The sequence below is a fragment of the Filicampus tigris genome, chromosome 3, assembly GCF_054856515.1.
Source record: "Filicampus tigris isolate MCC_2025a chromosome 3, RoL_Ftig_1.0, whole genome shotgun sequence".
Lineage (NCBI taxonomy): Eukaryota > Metazoa > Chordata > Actinopteri > Syngnathiformes > Syngnathidae > Filicampus > Filicampus tigris.
This window is the reverse complement of record NC_141219.1, coordinates 5,213,764-5,227,305: the sequence shown is the minus strand read 5'-3', so window position 1 is coordinate 5,227,305 and position 13,542 is coordinate 5,213,764. Positions and strand designations below refer to the sequence as shown.

General features: G+C 39.9%; 1 protein-coding gene across 2 annotated transcripts in view; it reads right to left on the bottom strand.

Annotated features, from left to right (window-relative positions):
• Positions 1-10,334: 10,334 nt before the first annotated feature.
• Positions 10,335-13,542, bottom strand: part of ntrk3b (neurotrophic tyrosine kinase, receptor, type 3b) — a 223,785-nt gene continuing 220,577 nt past the window's right edge. For both annotated transcript variants that reach the window (XM_086025698.1, XM_086025699.1), the window contains one exon: positions 10,335-12,538. In XM_086025698.1, the coding sequence (XP_085881824.1) occupies positions 12,353-12,538 (186 nt within the window). In that variant the 3' untranslated portion in view covers positions 10,335-12,352. The remainder of the gene's footprint in view (positions 12,539-13,542) is intronic.

The window sequence follows — 13,542 nt, the reverse complement described above, 5'->3', positions numbered from 1 at the left end:
TCCTTGTGGGGATTGAGAAAGAGCATAAATGCAGCTTCATGATGTCTGCGGTATCTGTAGTCCATGCTTTTCCGACATCCTTTGGGTTTCGGGTGAGCTGGAGCCTATCCCAGCTGACTTCGGACTATAGGCAGGCTACACCGCAGGGAACATATAGACAAAGATTTATTTTTCACATTTACACTCAGAATCTTCAGCGAACCCTAAAGAAGTCACCCCAAACATGTTTTTTTTCTAGAATATGTACCATGCAGGCCCACTAGTTGAAATACGGCATTCTGATTAATATTGCCTTTGTGGAATATAAATTAAGCAGCAAAATGCACCCCCTTTAGCCATCGCTGGGGGCGGCCATTTTGTCTGTCGACTGAAGATGACATCACAACTGCTCAGGGCTCAGGTAACGATCAATCACGGCTCAGCTTGGGAAAACAGGTCAGCTGTGATTGGTCGCTACCTGAGCCCTGAGTGGTTGTGATGTCATTTTCAGTCGACAGAGGTGACAAAATGGCTGCCACCTCAGATAAATAAGTTAAGCGGCGAAATCCACCCAAGCCCCCACCGACTAATCATAGTTCAGCTTGAGAAAATTGGTGAGCCGTGATTGATCGTTAACTGAGCCCTGAGGGCGGTGATGTCATTTTCAGTCGACAGAAGTGACAAAATGGCCGCCCCCTGAGATGGCTAAAAACGGGTGGATTTTGCTGCTTAACTCATATTAATCATATTGCCTTGTCTCAACTTGTGCGCCTGCATAGAACATATTCTTAAAAAAACATGTTTGGGTTGATTTCCCCTTTAAGCAAGACAAGAAGTAAGATTTAAAAAGTCATTCTTAATCTTGGGGGTATTTTGAGGTCACAGACATGTTATTACCTGGGAACTGTTTTAAATTATACCAAAAGTCCCCTTTAAATTCCTAGAAAGGAAGTTCTGGAGAGTGAACACCGAATGAAATATCAGCCTGACAGCTTAATAAAAAGCAAAAGAACGCGACTGACGTTCAAACATCAATAAAGCGGTTTCATCAGCGGCAGATATGGGAACCAGGAAGGAACGCGGCTCCCGTCTCCTGGTTGGAGCTCCTCTTAGTCAATGAGCATGTTGAGTAGGTTGGGGGAGTGAGTCAGTTTAAGTTAGTGTGTGTGTGTGTGTGTGTGTGTGTGAGCGAGCCAGTCTGTTGTCTAATGAGCTAAGCCAGTGAGTGAATTATCAAGTTTCCTATTCAGTCCATGAGTTAGTTATTGAATGAGTTAGTCCCTGGGTTGGCCTCCCGCCGTGCCCTCACAACAAGGGCGACCAAACTCTGCCCACGCAAGATGTAGCGTGGCGGCTAGCAGGTGGCATTATTAGCGCAGAGGCAATTAAAAGAGGCGCATTAGCCTGGTGCGCTAATTATGCGCATGTGGCTTAACATCATTGCCCCGCATTTAGTGCGGGCGTGAATGTTAATTTCATATTCATTATCCTATTCATCTTATATGAACGTGTAATTCCTCCTCCCCTTCGCGACATGCTAACATCAAATTGTTCCGCGACGGCAGAGCCTCTGAGAGAACCAATAGCGTGTTAAATTGATGTAGCCACTCGTCGCTCGCTACATTGATGGAGCCCTTCATCGCTTGCCGCATTGAAGGGGGTGCTATCGGTAGAGGTCAAACGCATCAGTGGAACGAGCTCGAGTGCCGAGACGTAGTCCGTCAAAACGGACGTGAGACGTGCGGTGCGCATCGGTAACGAAGGCTAGTCAACACTCACTGTTGATGGATGTTTGACACGGACGCTTATGTAAGAATACACTCAGACTACAATACTAGCATGCCAGATAACATATTGTTAGTCTGTGGTAAAGGAACAAAAGGAAGACCAATTGACAAAAATGACCACTGTGGGGCGCTGATGAGTTTCACAAGTTTTGATTGTGAATTTGTACTACAGCACTTGAGTGGGTTATTTAGTCATTGAGTTAGTGAGTTGTTCGCTCAGTCTGTTACTTTCCCACCTCAGACAAGATTCGTGCTTGTGTGGATGCATTTGCAGCTCACCTGAGCTGAAAGCATTCGGGAAGCTGTTGTTGAAAGTTAGCTGCGGGTGAGGAAGCTGCTCATGCTTGTTGCTGACAAAAGAGAGAGCTCAGCATGTCCTTATCAGCCACATAGGAAATGTTCACAGGTTTTGGGCTTGGAAGAGGATTGGCGTATTGGCAGGAAAGGCAACCACAGAGTAACTTTATAACCTGCATGCTGACAAATCAAATAGAAAAGAAGAAGCTAAGTCACACCTCTGATGCTGGATGGCCAATCGTAGCACAGCGCAGAGGTACAGAGATCTCTTTAGTTAACACAACTGCATTAACAACAAGTCAACGCAAACATTGATTTTTCAAGAATATGCTCTATGCAAGCCCGCTAGTTGAAACAGGGCACTCTGATAAATATTGCATTTGTGGAATAAGTTTTAATCCACTCGTTTTTAGCCATCTCTGTGGGGGCGGCCATTTTGTCTTCTGTCAACTGAAAATGACATCACAACTGCTCGCAACGACCAATCACGGCTCAGATTCAGAAAACAGGTCAGCCGTGATTGGTCGTTGTGAGCAGTTGTGATGTCATTTTCAGTCGACGGAAGACAAAATGGCCGCCCCCACGGAGATGGCTAAAAACGAGTGCATTTTGCTGTTTAATTTATATTCCACAAACGCAAAATACATCCGTTTCAACTAGTAGGCCTGCTGGGAACATATTCTTGGAAAAAAATATGTTTGTGTTGACTTCCACTTTAACACTGCTGCTCGAAGAACTCTAGCTCAAATATGACAAAGTGTGTGTGTGTTTGTATGTATGTGCGCAGGGAGACAACAAGACGTCCACCCGATGAAAAGTCATTCAAATAACAGACCGAGCACAAAATCTCCACTTTGTAACAGAATGTTCACACTGTGTCAAATCCTAATTGGAACTTTCACTTTTGAACTATGTGGGCTCTATTTTCATGTCTAGCACGAGGCGAGTCACTCTGAGCAGAGGTGAATTAGACCTTGTGGCGGTAGTCTCACAGACTTGCGCAAGCAGTCACAGCATGGCGGATTTAAAAAAAAAAAAAAAGGGTGTTTTGCGCCGTGGGTGTGTGGGCGTGAACAAAGCCAATCGAAGCAGCTCTTCTTATTTTCCTTCAAATGTGGCGTTTGAGAAGCGCACTAATCGTCCTTGACATGGCGCAAGAAATTGATGTGCTCTAGTCTTTTGGCAGGTTGAAGTGCACAAAGTGCCTTAATAAGGAACTGCAAGCAGACCTCTATATAGGGACACAGATTGGCTCTGTGAAGTGGTCACTTGGAAACCGCCTTCCACGCCGAATGTTCATGTCCATGTGTGATCTAATCCTAACCCAGAAACTAACCCACACTAGCCCTACAGTCCCAGTCCCAAATTGTAACACCACCCCAACACCAAACTCTTCCAAACCCCTAACCTAATCACAAACACCAACTCATACTCTGAAACTTGACCCGAACACCGCAAACCCTCCTTACCTCCAAACCCTAACCTTGATTCTTTTACACCTGTAAATAAAAACAGTCAAATGGACTATTTTGCACAATTTTTTGTTATTCACAAAGTCCACAAAGTCATCTTCTCTCCTCAATTGCCCTCTGACTTCACACCCCCCCCCCTGAAAAAATAAAGTTCTACTTTGACAGCAAAACTATCGTGGTCTCCTGTCAAAATAAGCATGGACATGACAGTGAAGGCTCTTATTTTGAATTATGTAAAGAGGCTTAGGAGACAAAGCCAGGCCACGCTGCTGTTACTTTGCCCTCATTGCTTATTCAACATGCCCCAGCCCGGTGCTGTAGCATTAGCATGGAAGGAAAGTCTTCCTTCAGCTCCTCTTCTTCAAACATTGACTGACTGACTGACTAAAGATCACGGGACCGCCGCTGCTATTTTATTGAAAATCCTGACTTGAACTCACTTGAAACCCTTCTTTAAAACCTTAGCCCTGTTTGGAACTCCTACATATTAATGTCTGTCCTTTGTCTTTGTTTGTTTTTTTTCTTTTTTCTTTGGGTGGAGGATGAGATCAAAACGGTTTTTTTTTCCTTCTATTAAAAATTCCTTATAAAGCACTCATTCAATTATGAAAAAGTGATCCGTAAAAGAGCATAATCCCCAACGAAATCTTGTCTTCTGTGCCCGTGCGTTCTTTCATTAGACACTACGCCTGCAACTAACCCTAACCTTAATTTGAAAACACAATCCTGATTTGAAACCGTAATTTAAAAACCCTAACCCTCGTTTGCTAGTCCACAACCCGAAACCCTAATCCTGGCCACAGAACATGATTGCTGTTTTCGACCCTAACAATAGCTTGAAACCAACTCCCTTTTTTGAAAACTAAACCCAACTTTCAAATCCCCCCCTGAAACCCTGCCCGAACCCTGATTTGACAAGCTACTTTTGAGATATTAACTTCCAATCCGGAAGTGTACGAACATGCTCCAAACGAACAAATGCTCACGAACCTCTGCAGTTGAGTTGTTTGCATGTCGGGCGCGCAAAATGTTCACACCGGCAGCAACAAAGTGGACACTTGAGACAAAACCACACGCGCTCGCACATACACAGAGCGCAGTAAGTAATTGTGAATCGATAAACAATTCCAGTAGTGTATCATAACACGGCGCTAAGTGACCTCAAGTCCCTGACCACCAAAGCGCGTCTCCGTTTTCACGCTAATGGACACCCCAGTCACACGAACCCGGACTGACATCCTCGGGAGACTCCACGGCTTCCATGGCGGAATTTATCATCGGCAGCATGTGAAGTCAGCCGCTTTTGAGCTTTGATGTTTAATAGCGCCGAACAGAAAGTACTGACCCTGTTCTAATCAGAAAAGCTCGGGAAAGTCATGTGGTCAGAGTGTAAACGTGGTATTTTCACACTCATCTCAACCAAAAGAAAAGAAAAATTCAATATGATTGTCTTGAAAACCCTAATTTGAAACTTTAACCCTTTCTTGACACTTATTTAAAAGCCTAACCCTTGTTTGTAATCCCAACCCTAAAATTCGAAAACCATCCGGCCGTCTTGTTTTAAAAGCTAACCCAGGTTTCAACTTAAATTTGAATATGAACATGAAATGAAAATCTAACTTGGTCTTGAAACCCTAATTGAAGAACATCATTCTCGAAACCCGAACCCCGACCCGATCTTGAGCCCCTGATTTGAAACCCCAAATTACATTTCAAAAGCTGACTTGAAGCCCGAATTTGATCCCTAACCCTGACTTGAAACCACAACCGTGGCTTCAAACCCTAATTTGAAACCCTACCCTAACCCATGTGAAACCCTAACCTTATCTTACCTACTTACCTAAGCCCGACTTCAAACCAAGGTTATTATAGTCAACGAAAAATAATGATATACCAAACTAAGATTGGAAAAAACATTTTCGTTAATAAAATAAAATCAAAAGTGCTTTTCGAAATGAACTGAAATCACGTCTTACGTTTATAAAACTACTAGAATTATTGCGAAAATGCCTCAATTTCTCAATTTATATCATACATGAGCTTTCAGGGTTCATTTTTAATGTATTTATTTCTGCATTGCTGTAAAATCTGAAGCTACAGAAGGAGGAAGCTCGGTAGAACAGTAATAAAGACCAACTTGCTCTAAATTTTGAAAATCAAAAATCAAAAAGAAATTAAAATGAACTATAATGAAAAATGCCAAACTATTATCACCCTGCTTCAAACCCTAATTTGAAACGCTAACCCTTGATTGAAACGAGATAGACATCCCGTTCCCCGTTTGAAACCCTACTGCGGCTTAACACCCTAATTTGATTGACAATTTTAAATTTGAACCTTAACCTGAAGCCGAATAAGAAATGTTAACAATAAAATCCACATTAAGGAAGCACGCTGTGTGTTGCAGCTGATGCTTTGGAATGAGGCTATTTCAAACCAGGAAATGATGAGACCAAAAAAGTCATCCATTAATCACGCAACACGCGCGCACACACACACGCACAGGTTGTCATGTTCATTTTAGCAGGAAATTGGTCATACATCAACCTTGCATTCATGATGATTGGAGCCAATTAGCAAACTGGCAACATGCTTTCATTTCATTATATTTGTTATATGTGCTTCAATATAATAAAGTTACTCCAACTGAAAAAAAAAAAAAAGGAAAAAAAATAAAAAAGTCAAGCCACATGTTCAGTAAAGTTGCGACTCGGTTGGATCAGCTCCTCAAAATCAACATGCACGCGTAGTGCTTTGAAAACAACAGTTAAATCACAGCCTTCCTGTGTGAGATAGTGTTCCATATCAAAAGTGTGTTTATATTTTCGACTGATTCATTTATAACAGACAATAGTGTTATAAATGAGTCAGTCAAAAATATAGATAATAAAGACAAAATGAACTTGATAGAACCCAAAAGTGTGCTTGCTGCGACTTAACAACAAATGCCCCTCACATACAGTAAGTCACCATGAGTCCGACTCCACTCGAAATCAAGAGCGTACCTCATAGACAACCTCGCTGTGTCCGATAACATTAAAAATGGCTTCTTGAGGGACGAAAGCCCCCCCCCCCAAGGAAAACAGTTTTTAGGTTTTATTTATTTTTTGTCGTTTAGGTTTTTTTTTTGTTACCTGAAATACCTCAGCCAGTTTGGGTTTGATATTGCTCCAAATAAATGGGATTCTTGTTCTTAAGTCAATTTCAGAGAGAAAAAAAAAAAAAGCCTTTAACCCTAGACCACTAATGTTAAAATTAGTAACAGCATCACTAATGTCGGGTACATTTAACCCGATATAATATCCCGGATAAAATACAGTTTTCATCAATTTATGTGAAAGTACAAGACTGTATGCCAAATTGGAAGTTGTCTTCTTTAATTTACCAATACAAAATATCACATAAAAAAATTGTGTGGCTCAAAATCACCCGACGTTAGTGTTCTAGGGTTAAAATAAAATTCAATTAATCAAATTATAAAATGTTATCGATACAATTTGGATTTTTAATTCAAAGTGTCTAGACCTGTCCCAGATTTTTTCAAGTATCAAATTCAAAATTAGTGAATATATGCACACAAAAGTTAGGTTTATCAATTATTAATTACGTTAAATATCTATGTAGTGTATTCAATTTAATATTTTTTTAAAAAGAATGAGCAAATTAGTGTATTCTGTTTTTATTTACAATTTACACAAATTCATTTGAACTGGGGTTTGTAAATTAATTGGAATAACCAAATGAGCTAAATTAGAGAATTTATTAAAATTGTCGCGAGGTTACGAATTAAAAATATGGACAAAAATTCATTTCATGTATTGAAACCTGGCCTCAATATCACTCAAAATCAATACAGATCTTGTTTCAAGTTAAATTTCGGGGATGATGCCCTACATAGAACTTAAAAACAAAACAGAAATATACTAATTCAATTATTATATTTATCAAACATTGAATCATTACACTTGTTCAATTAATTATACTACTGTTTCTGAACTACAAATCGGGTCACATAACAGCAGGATTCTTGTGCCACGCTATGACTTCAATAATTTGTTATGACATTTTTGTTGAATCAAATACGTGCACATTTAAAAAGCAATTAAACTCAATAACCTTGGTCATATCATTTTTTTTTTTGTTTCCCAATTTCACGTTTTTCCGCAAAGGGACTTTTATTTCTAGGCATCTATGCATCTTAAAAATCTCTTTTTTTTTTTTTTGGTGGACACATCCAAGAACATCCCTCCGTTAACGTGTGTGTAAAACATTTGAATGCAGACATTTTTTTTTTTTTGTCAAATTCACACATCTTTATAACACAGGACAAAATGAGGGGGAAAAAAAAAAGGAACTCATCTGATTGTTTTTAAGACATTTTCTTAAAGAGAGAGAGTCACATTAATACAAAGAGCTATCATGGAGTACCAGTACCTTAATATACCGCAGCTGTTATACCACATTTTTATATTCTGTAACATGAGTACATGGTCAGAAGAAGCCAACGTTTGCTTTGCTTGAGGAGGGGAAAACAATGAAAATATAAAGTGTTCCGTTAGTTCATCCGTGAAAAGAAAGCACTCACCATGAAAGCGTTTGAGCCTGCAAATGATCACAACCTGTGTCAGAATGTCTTTGATGGCCACCGCAAGAGAAAACACAAAAAGCTTCTTGGATGCCGTCCCGCCTTCACGTCGTACTCGGTATATCAGCACAACACTTGCTATCCTGTCCCTGAAAGTCCATGAGGAAACATCCATAACACTAAAATTCAACACTTGCTCACTCAGAATGCTTACATGACATTTTTGGAGGTTAGTCAAATTCAGACTGGTTTCGAAGATGTACAGATCAAAACACATCGGCGATTGAAACGGAGTATCCACCGGGCCATGGAATAGAGAAAATGATCACTTGAGTTCTAGAATTAAGACTTCGGAAGTCGCAGTATTACTTAAGTTGGCAGAGAGTTGAAGTTTCAAGAAAAAGTTGTCATTTTAAATTTCAATGAAAAAAAAAAGGGCTATTTTTATGAAAATACGATGGAAATAAAACCTCCAGAAAGTCAGGATATTACAAGGATTATTACTACAGTCGTTATGCCATTAGCATTATGTTGTAATGTTACGAGAATACATTTGGAACAAAGGGCAAAAAAGTGGTAATGTTGCAAAACTAATTAAATAATACATAGAAATTGTGAGAATAAAGTAGCAACTCTATGAGGGAAATTAATAATATTGAGAAAAAACGTTTTACGAAATAATTTTCTGAGAATAAAGGACAGTAGCGTTTATATATATATATATATATATATATATATAAACAATTGCATGAATAAAGGATAATTTTTTCATGAGTAACCACAATTGAAAGTAAAGTTGTGATTTTAGGAAAAAGATGTAATTTTGAGAGAATGGAACAAAGAATTTTAAGACAATAAAGATGCAATTTTGTTGAAATCAATTACAAAGATTTTACAAGAGTAACGCATTACAATATAACAAATTACATATTTATGTTTTTTTTTTTTAACATATTCTCTGTGATTCGCTGAAGAACTCATCTATTCACTGATTATGTGCTGTTTTACTCCAAAATGTTACTATTTGGAGCAGGTGTCGATCCCTTTCTCCTGTGCATAACAGGGTTCACTGTATAAGAAATACGTTTTTTTTTTCTTTTTTTGCGAAAGCAATTTTTCCAACAAAAAGTCGTAACTTTATGAGAACAAGTAGTAATAAAAATATTTTTGGAACAAAAAAAAAAGTTTTTGGAACAATGAACATATCTCGTATGCTAGTTGTTAATGGCCAACTTTAAAATGACAAAATTACGGAAATAAAAACATTTTTTTCCCCCAAGTTTACTACCTATTCCATGGTGTACTTTAAAGATTTTTTTTTCCAGTGGCCCTAATACTCCTATGATTATATGTTGTAGCGGTTAGCCGGACTAAAGCGAGCATGTAAATGTACTGAGTGAAAAAAAACAAAAAAAAACATCACAATTCGCTGATCACTGCTCGATGGATAAAGCACCTGCTTGAGGCAGAAGTGGCTGTTTTTATCAGCTTGTCGTCGCTCAAAAGGCCACGGATGCGATGACGCATAGCTCGCTGATAAAAGACCAAAGGAAAAAGAAACATGAAGGACAAGCGACATTTTTGTTGATGACGAGATGGTAGAGATAAACTACTCTGCAGTCGCAGATTGACATTTAGATGGAGGTGTAGCAGGAAAAAAAAACAAAAAACACATACATGGTCAGTTCGCCCATTTTCCCTCATCGGAAACAGGCTGAAGCAGCGGCCTTGAAATAAAAAAAGAAATCTTTTCCAGCTCATCTGATGTTGGCTAATTAAGCGCTAATCTGGTTTGTTGAGTCCCAGTGGAGCTAGCAGGCTAGCAGCCTCGTGGGGGTGACTCAAGTTTGCAACTTTCTCTTCATGTTTTGGCTACAGACTCAAACTACTGTCAAAAAGTTAGTCAGAATGTACTTTTGGGTGAAATTTCACGACAAACCTAAAAGCACCAAACACTTGCGCCAACTGTTCAATGTTTCTCTACTCTTTGCTCAAGTCTCTGTCCTCACATGAGGAGCTTAATGTCAAAATTCACAGCAGGTGTTTTATTCTCTCAATTTCCAAGGAAGTTCACTTTTTCACGCGATTATTACTGATGTCACTTTTAAGATCAGTGGCTAATTCCCTCAGGGACCGTTCTGTTTGAAGCCTCTCAATACTGTCGAGCAATTGGCAGGCGTAGTCTTGTTGTCATGATGTCAAAAAGATGATGGAGACTGTTGAATTTTTTTTAATTCCACATGAACCCGACAACAGTAACTTGTGCAAAAAGTACCGACTTGAAAAATACAGAGAATGTTAAATTAAATTGACTTGCAAAGGTTATAGCGTATTTTAGGCTCATTCTGAAAACAAAATAGCCCAAACTTTTTGCGAGTCATGTAAATTCTGACCTTTTGCTCTGACTCCACAGCAGTAATTGGGCAGCATGTAGCAGGAAGTTGAAAAGAAGAAGGGAAAATGCGTTACCTTGGAGTGAGTTGAGGCTAAATCTGCTTGCTAAGGGTGCTCGTGAGTGCTAGCATGTTGATTACCATCTAATTACCGCCGCAGCTCAAACGCATGCCTGATTTATGTGCCTACTCTTGTTTCTCCAGCAAAACAGCTAGTAAGCATCGTGCTCCGCCAGATTGCTGGAAAATTCAGCCCTCAGTTTCACCGCGCAAAATGAGATTTAGTTGTCGTGTCAAATTTGAACTTTGTAGGCTAGACAGATGGGCGACGGTAAATTGTGAGGGAAGTTTCTCTTGTTGCTTGTGTACAGACTTTGGCGGACAAAGTTTGATGATTCACAGAAAAACACAAAACTAATAAGTCAGAACCACAGTCCAAAAAAAAACAAAAAACAAACTCAGCCCAAAAAACAGTTTCACTGAGCAATATAACATTTGTTGGATATGTCTATCAGAAGCAGACGAAAACAACAAAAACAAAAAAAAAAGTCTCAAAAAGCCATGTCCAAAAAGACACAGGAATTCAATCCATTTTGGGCAGCGATATTTGATGACTCGTCATCTCCACATGGTCACGTTTGGACTAAAAACCCCAACCTGAAACGCCTCCTGCTGGCAGAAATGTGTCAATGTACAGATCGCACTAACCCTGCTCTTGATGCCGCGATCACGATTTGCGTAAATAAACCATGTTTTTGCTTCAGCCTGTTTCCGAGCTATATTGAGCTTCTCTCTTGACGGTGGTGACTTTCCCCTTGAACATGATAGCGAGCGCCTCGGCTAACTCCCGGCAAGAAAGCACATAAGCAAAGAAAGAAAACGTTGAATTATTAAAGTCTAAAGTTCCTTCTGTGAGTTTCCTTGCAAGGGGGGAAAACACCTGCAACCAAAAATATTCTTACTTCTTAGTCTGGTTGAAAAAGCTGTTTTCCCCCCATCTAAAAATGACAGCGCATTTGTGTGTGTGAACGCATGGGCCGCAGGAATGCTATATTCCAAGCGAGTGTAGCAGTGAGGTGGCGTTGTGCCAAAGTCTTTCTTTGTGGCTTTTACCACCACCAATCGTCTCTCTGTTGGCCAACCAGATCACAGTCAGAAAAAAAGGAATGGAAAATAAAAGTTGGCAAAAAATAAGTTAACATAACTTTTGACACATAGAACTTTACAATATGTACATTCTCTTTTTGTTTTTCCTTTTTAAATTAAAATAGATTTGTCTGTTTGTCTGATTGGTCCTCTCCTTCCTCCTCCTGCCGCCGCTGCATGTTAACCGCATCGCGTTCCAGCCAATCAGAGTGCAGAGTAAGGCTTCCATCCTTTTTTAAAAGTCTAAACAGTTTTGGTCGGCGGCGTCTCGGGCAGGGCGGGCGGCGCCCTGTCAGGACCTCGACGAAAAAAGAAATAAATATAAAATATATGTAACATTTCTATATATATTCATAAAACCAAATGCCAAGGTGGATTCTAACTCTTCTTATCAAACTGTGGCCCTTTGACGTCGTCACTCTCAATATTTGTCTTGGGTTTTTTTTTTTAGGTTTTTTTTTGCGGGAAAAAGAAACGTCTTCAAACCTGTACAGCAAGTAAACAAAATGTAAAAGTGCGTGTTTTTGTTGTTTTTTTTGTTTTGTTTTGTTTTTGAATGTTTTATCCACTATATCCAAAAGTGTTGCAGGCACTTAAGTCCTTCCCAAACATTGTAGGTGGTTTTCCTCGACAGTGACGCAGGGGGGGGGGGGGGGGGGGTCAGGTTTGGTTATTCCCATACTGGATCGGTCTCTAGCCCAGGATGTCTAGGTAGACGGGCGTGGCCTTCCCCATGGCGAACAGGACCTTTTGGATGTCCTTGATGTTGAGTCGCTGCTGCGGTTCCCGCTGCCAGCAGCCTAGCATGATGTCATACACCTCCTTGGGGCAAACGCGGGGCCGGTCCAGCACGCGGCCCTGCGTGATGCAGTCGATGACCTGCGGGTTGAGTCAAAACATTAGGGATGTGGGTGGAACAAAAAAACCCCAAAAACAAAAAAAAAATTTGAGTGGTTCTTCAAAAGCGGAATGATTTGCATTGCACAGTAATTTGAGTGTGGAGTGTATCGTAACATATCAGGAGTCGAACAAACAAAAAGTAAATCATATTTCTACAAAATATAGCACGCTTTAATTGTGAAAATATCTTCTGTCGTCACTCATGAGAAGTGCACCCAGCTCCATCTAACACTATGCTTTGAAGAAGACGTGACGTGTTTTTTTTTTAAATTTTTTTACTTTGTATGAAATGAATTCAATTCAAGTATTTGAATCAGAATTCTGCGCTTTATGACTGAACACGCGGGTGTGCCTGCCGTTTTTTTTATAAGGGGCCGATTCACTTGCCACCACAGGGTGAATCGTATGCTATCTTGAGCAAATTGTTTTGCATCGTAATTGCAGTAATCACATCCGATCGCAATTCGATTGCATCGTAACTGTAGAAAATCGTATCGTATTGTAATTGGAGTGTACACTATGTTATTGCTTTGATGATAGCATCATGTGCATCGTACGCTTCTCAGCGTATCGCGTGGTGCTCAGCAATGCAGCTGCACAAAGAAGACCGATTGCTTGTCGTGACAAAAAAAACAAAAAAAAATTAAAGTAATGATTCGCTAAAACATTCCATTCATGACCCAAGGTTGTCTACACTCGGTTCATTAAAACAAAGTCACAGGGATTGTTTCCTAATTTTGCTAAACACAAAGTGGATCTTTATTAAGAATTGGAAAGCAGCGGCGGCAACTGTGTGGGCGGCTACTTTAAGACCTCGCTAACGGGATGACTGATTGTTGCCTTTGTTGGGCTTGCGCTCCAATTAGCTGCGTGAATAATTGTTGTTTTGACACTGACGTTGCTTCGTGGGACCAATATTTCCAAGCATCACACTTGCCGATAGTCTCCATTTCGAGCTTCAAAGTGAGCTTTTTTTTTTCGAA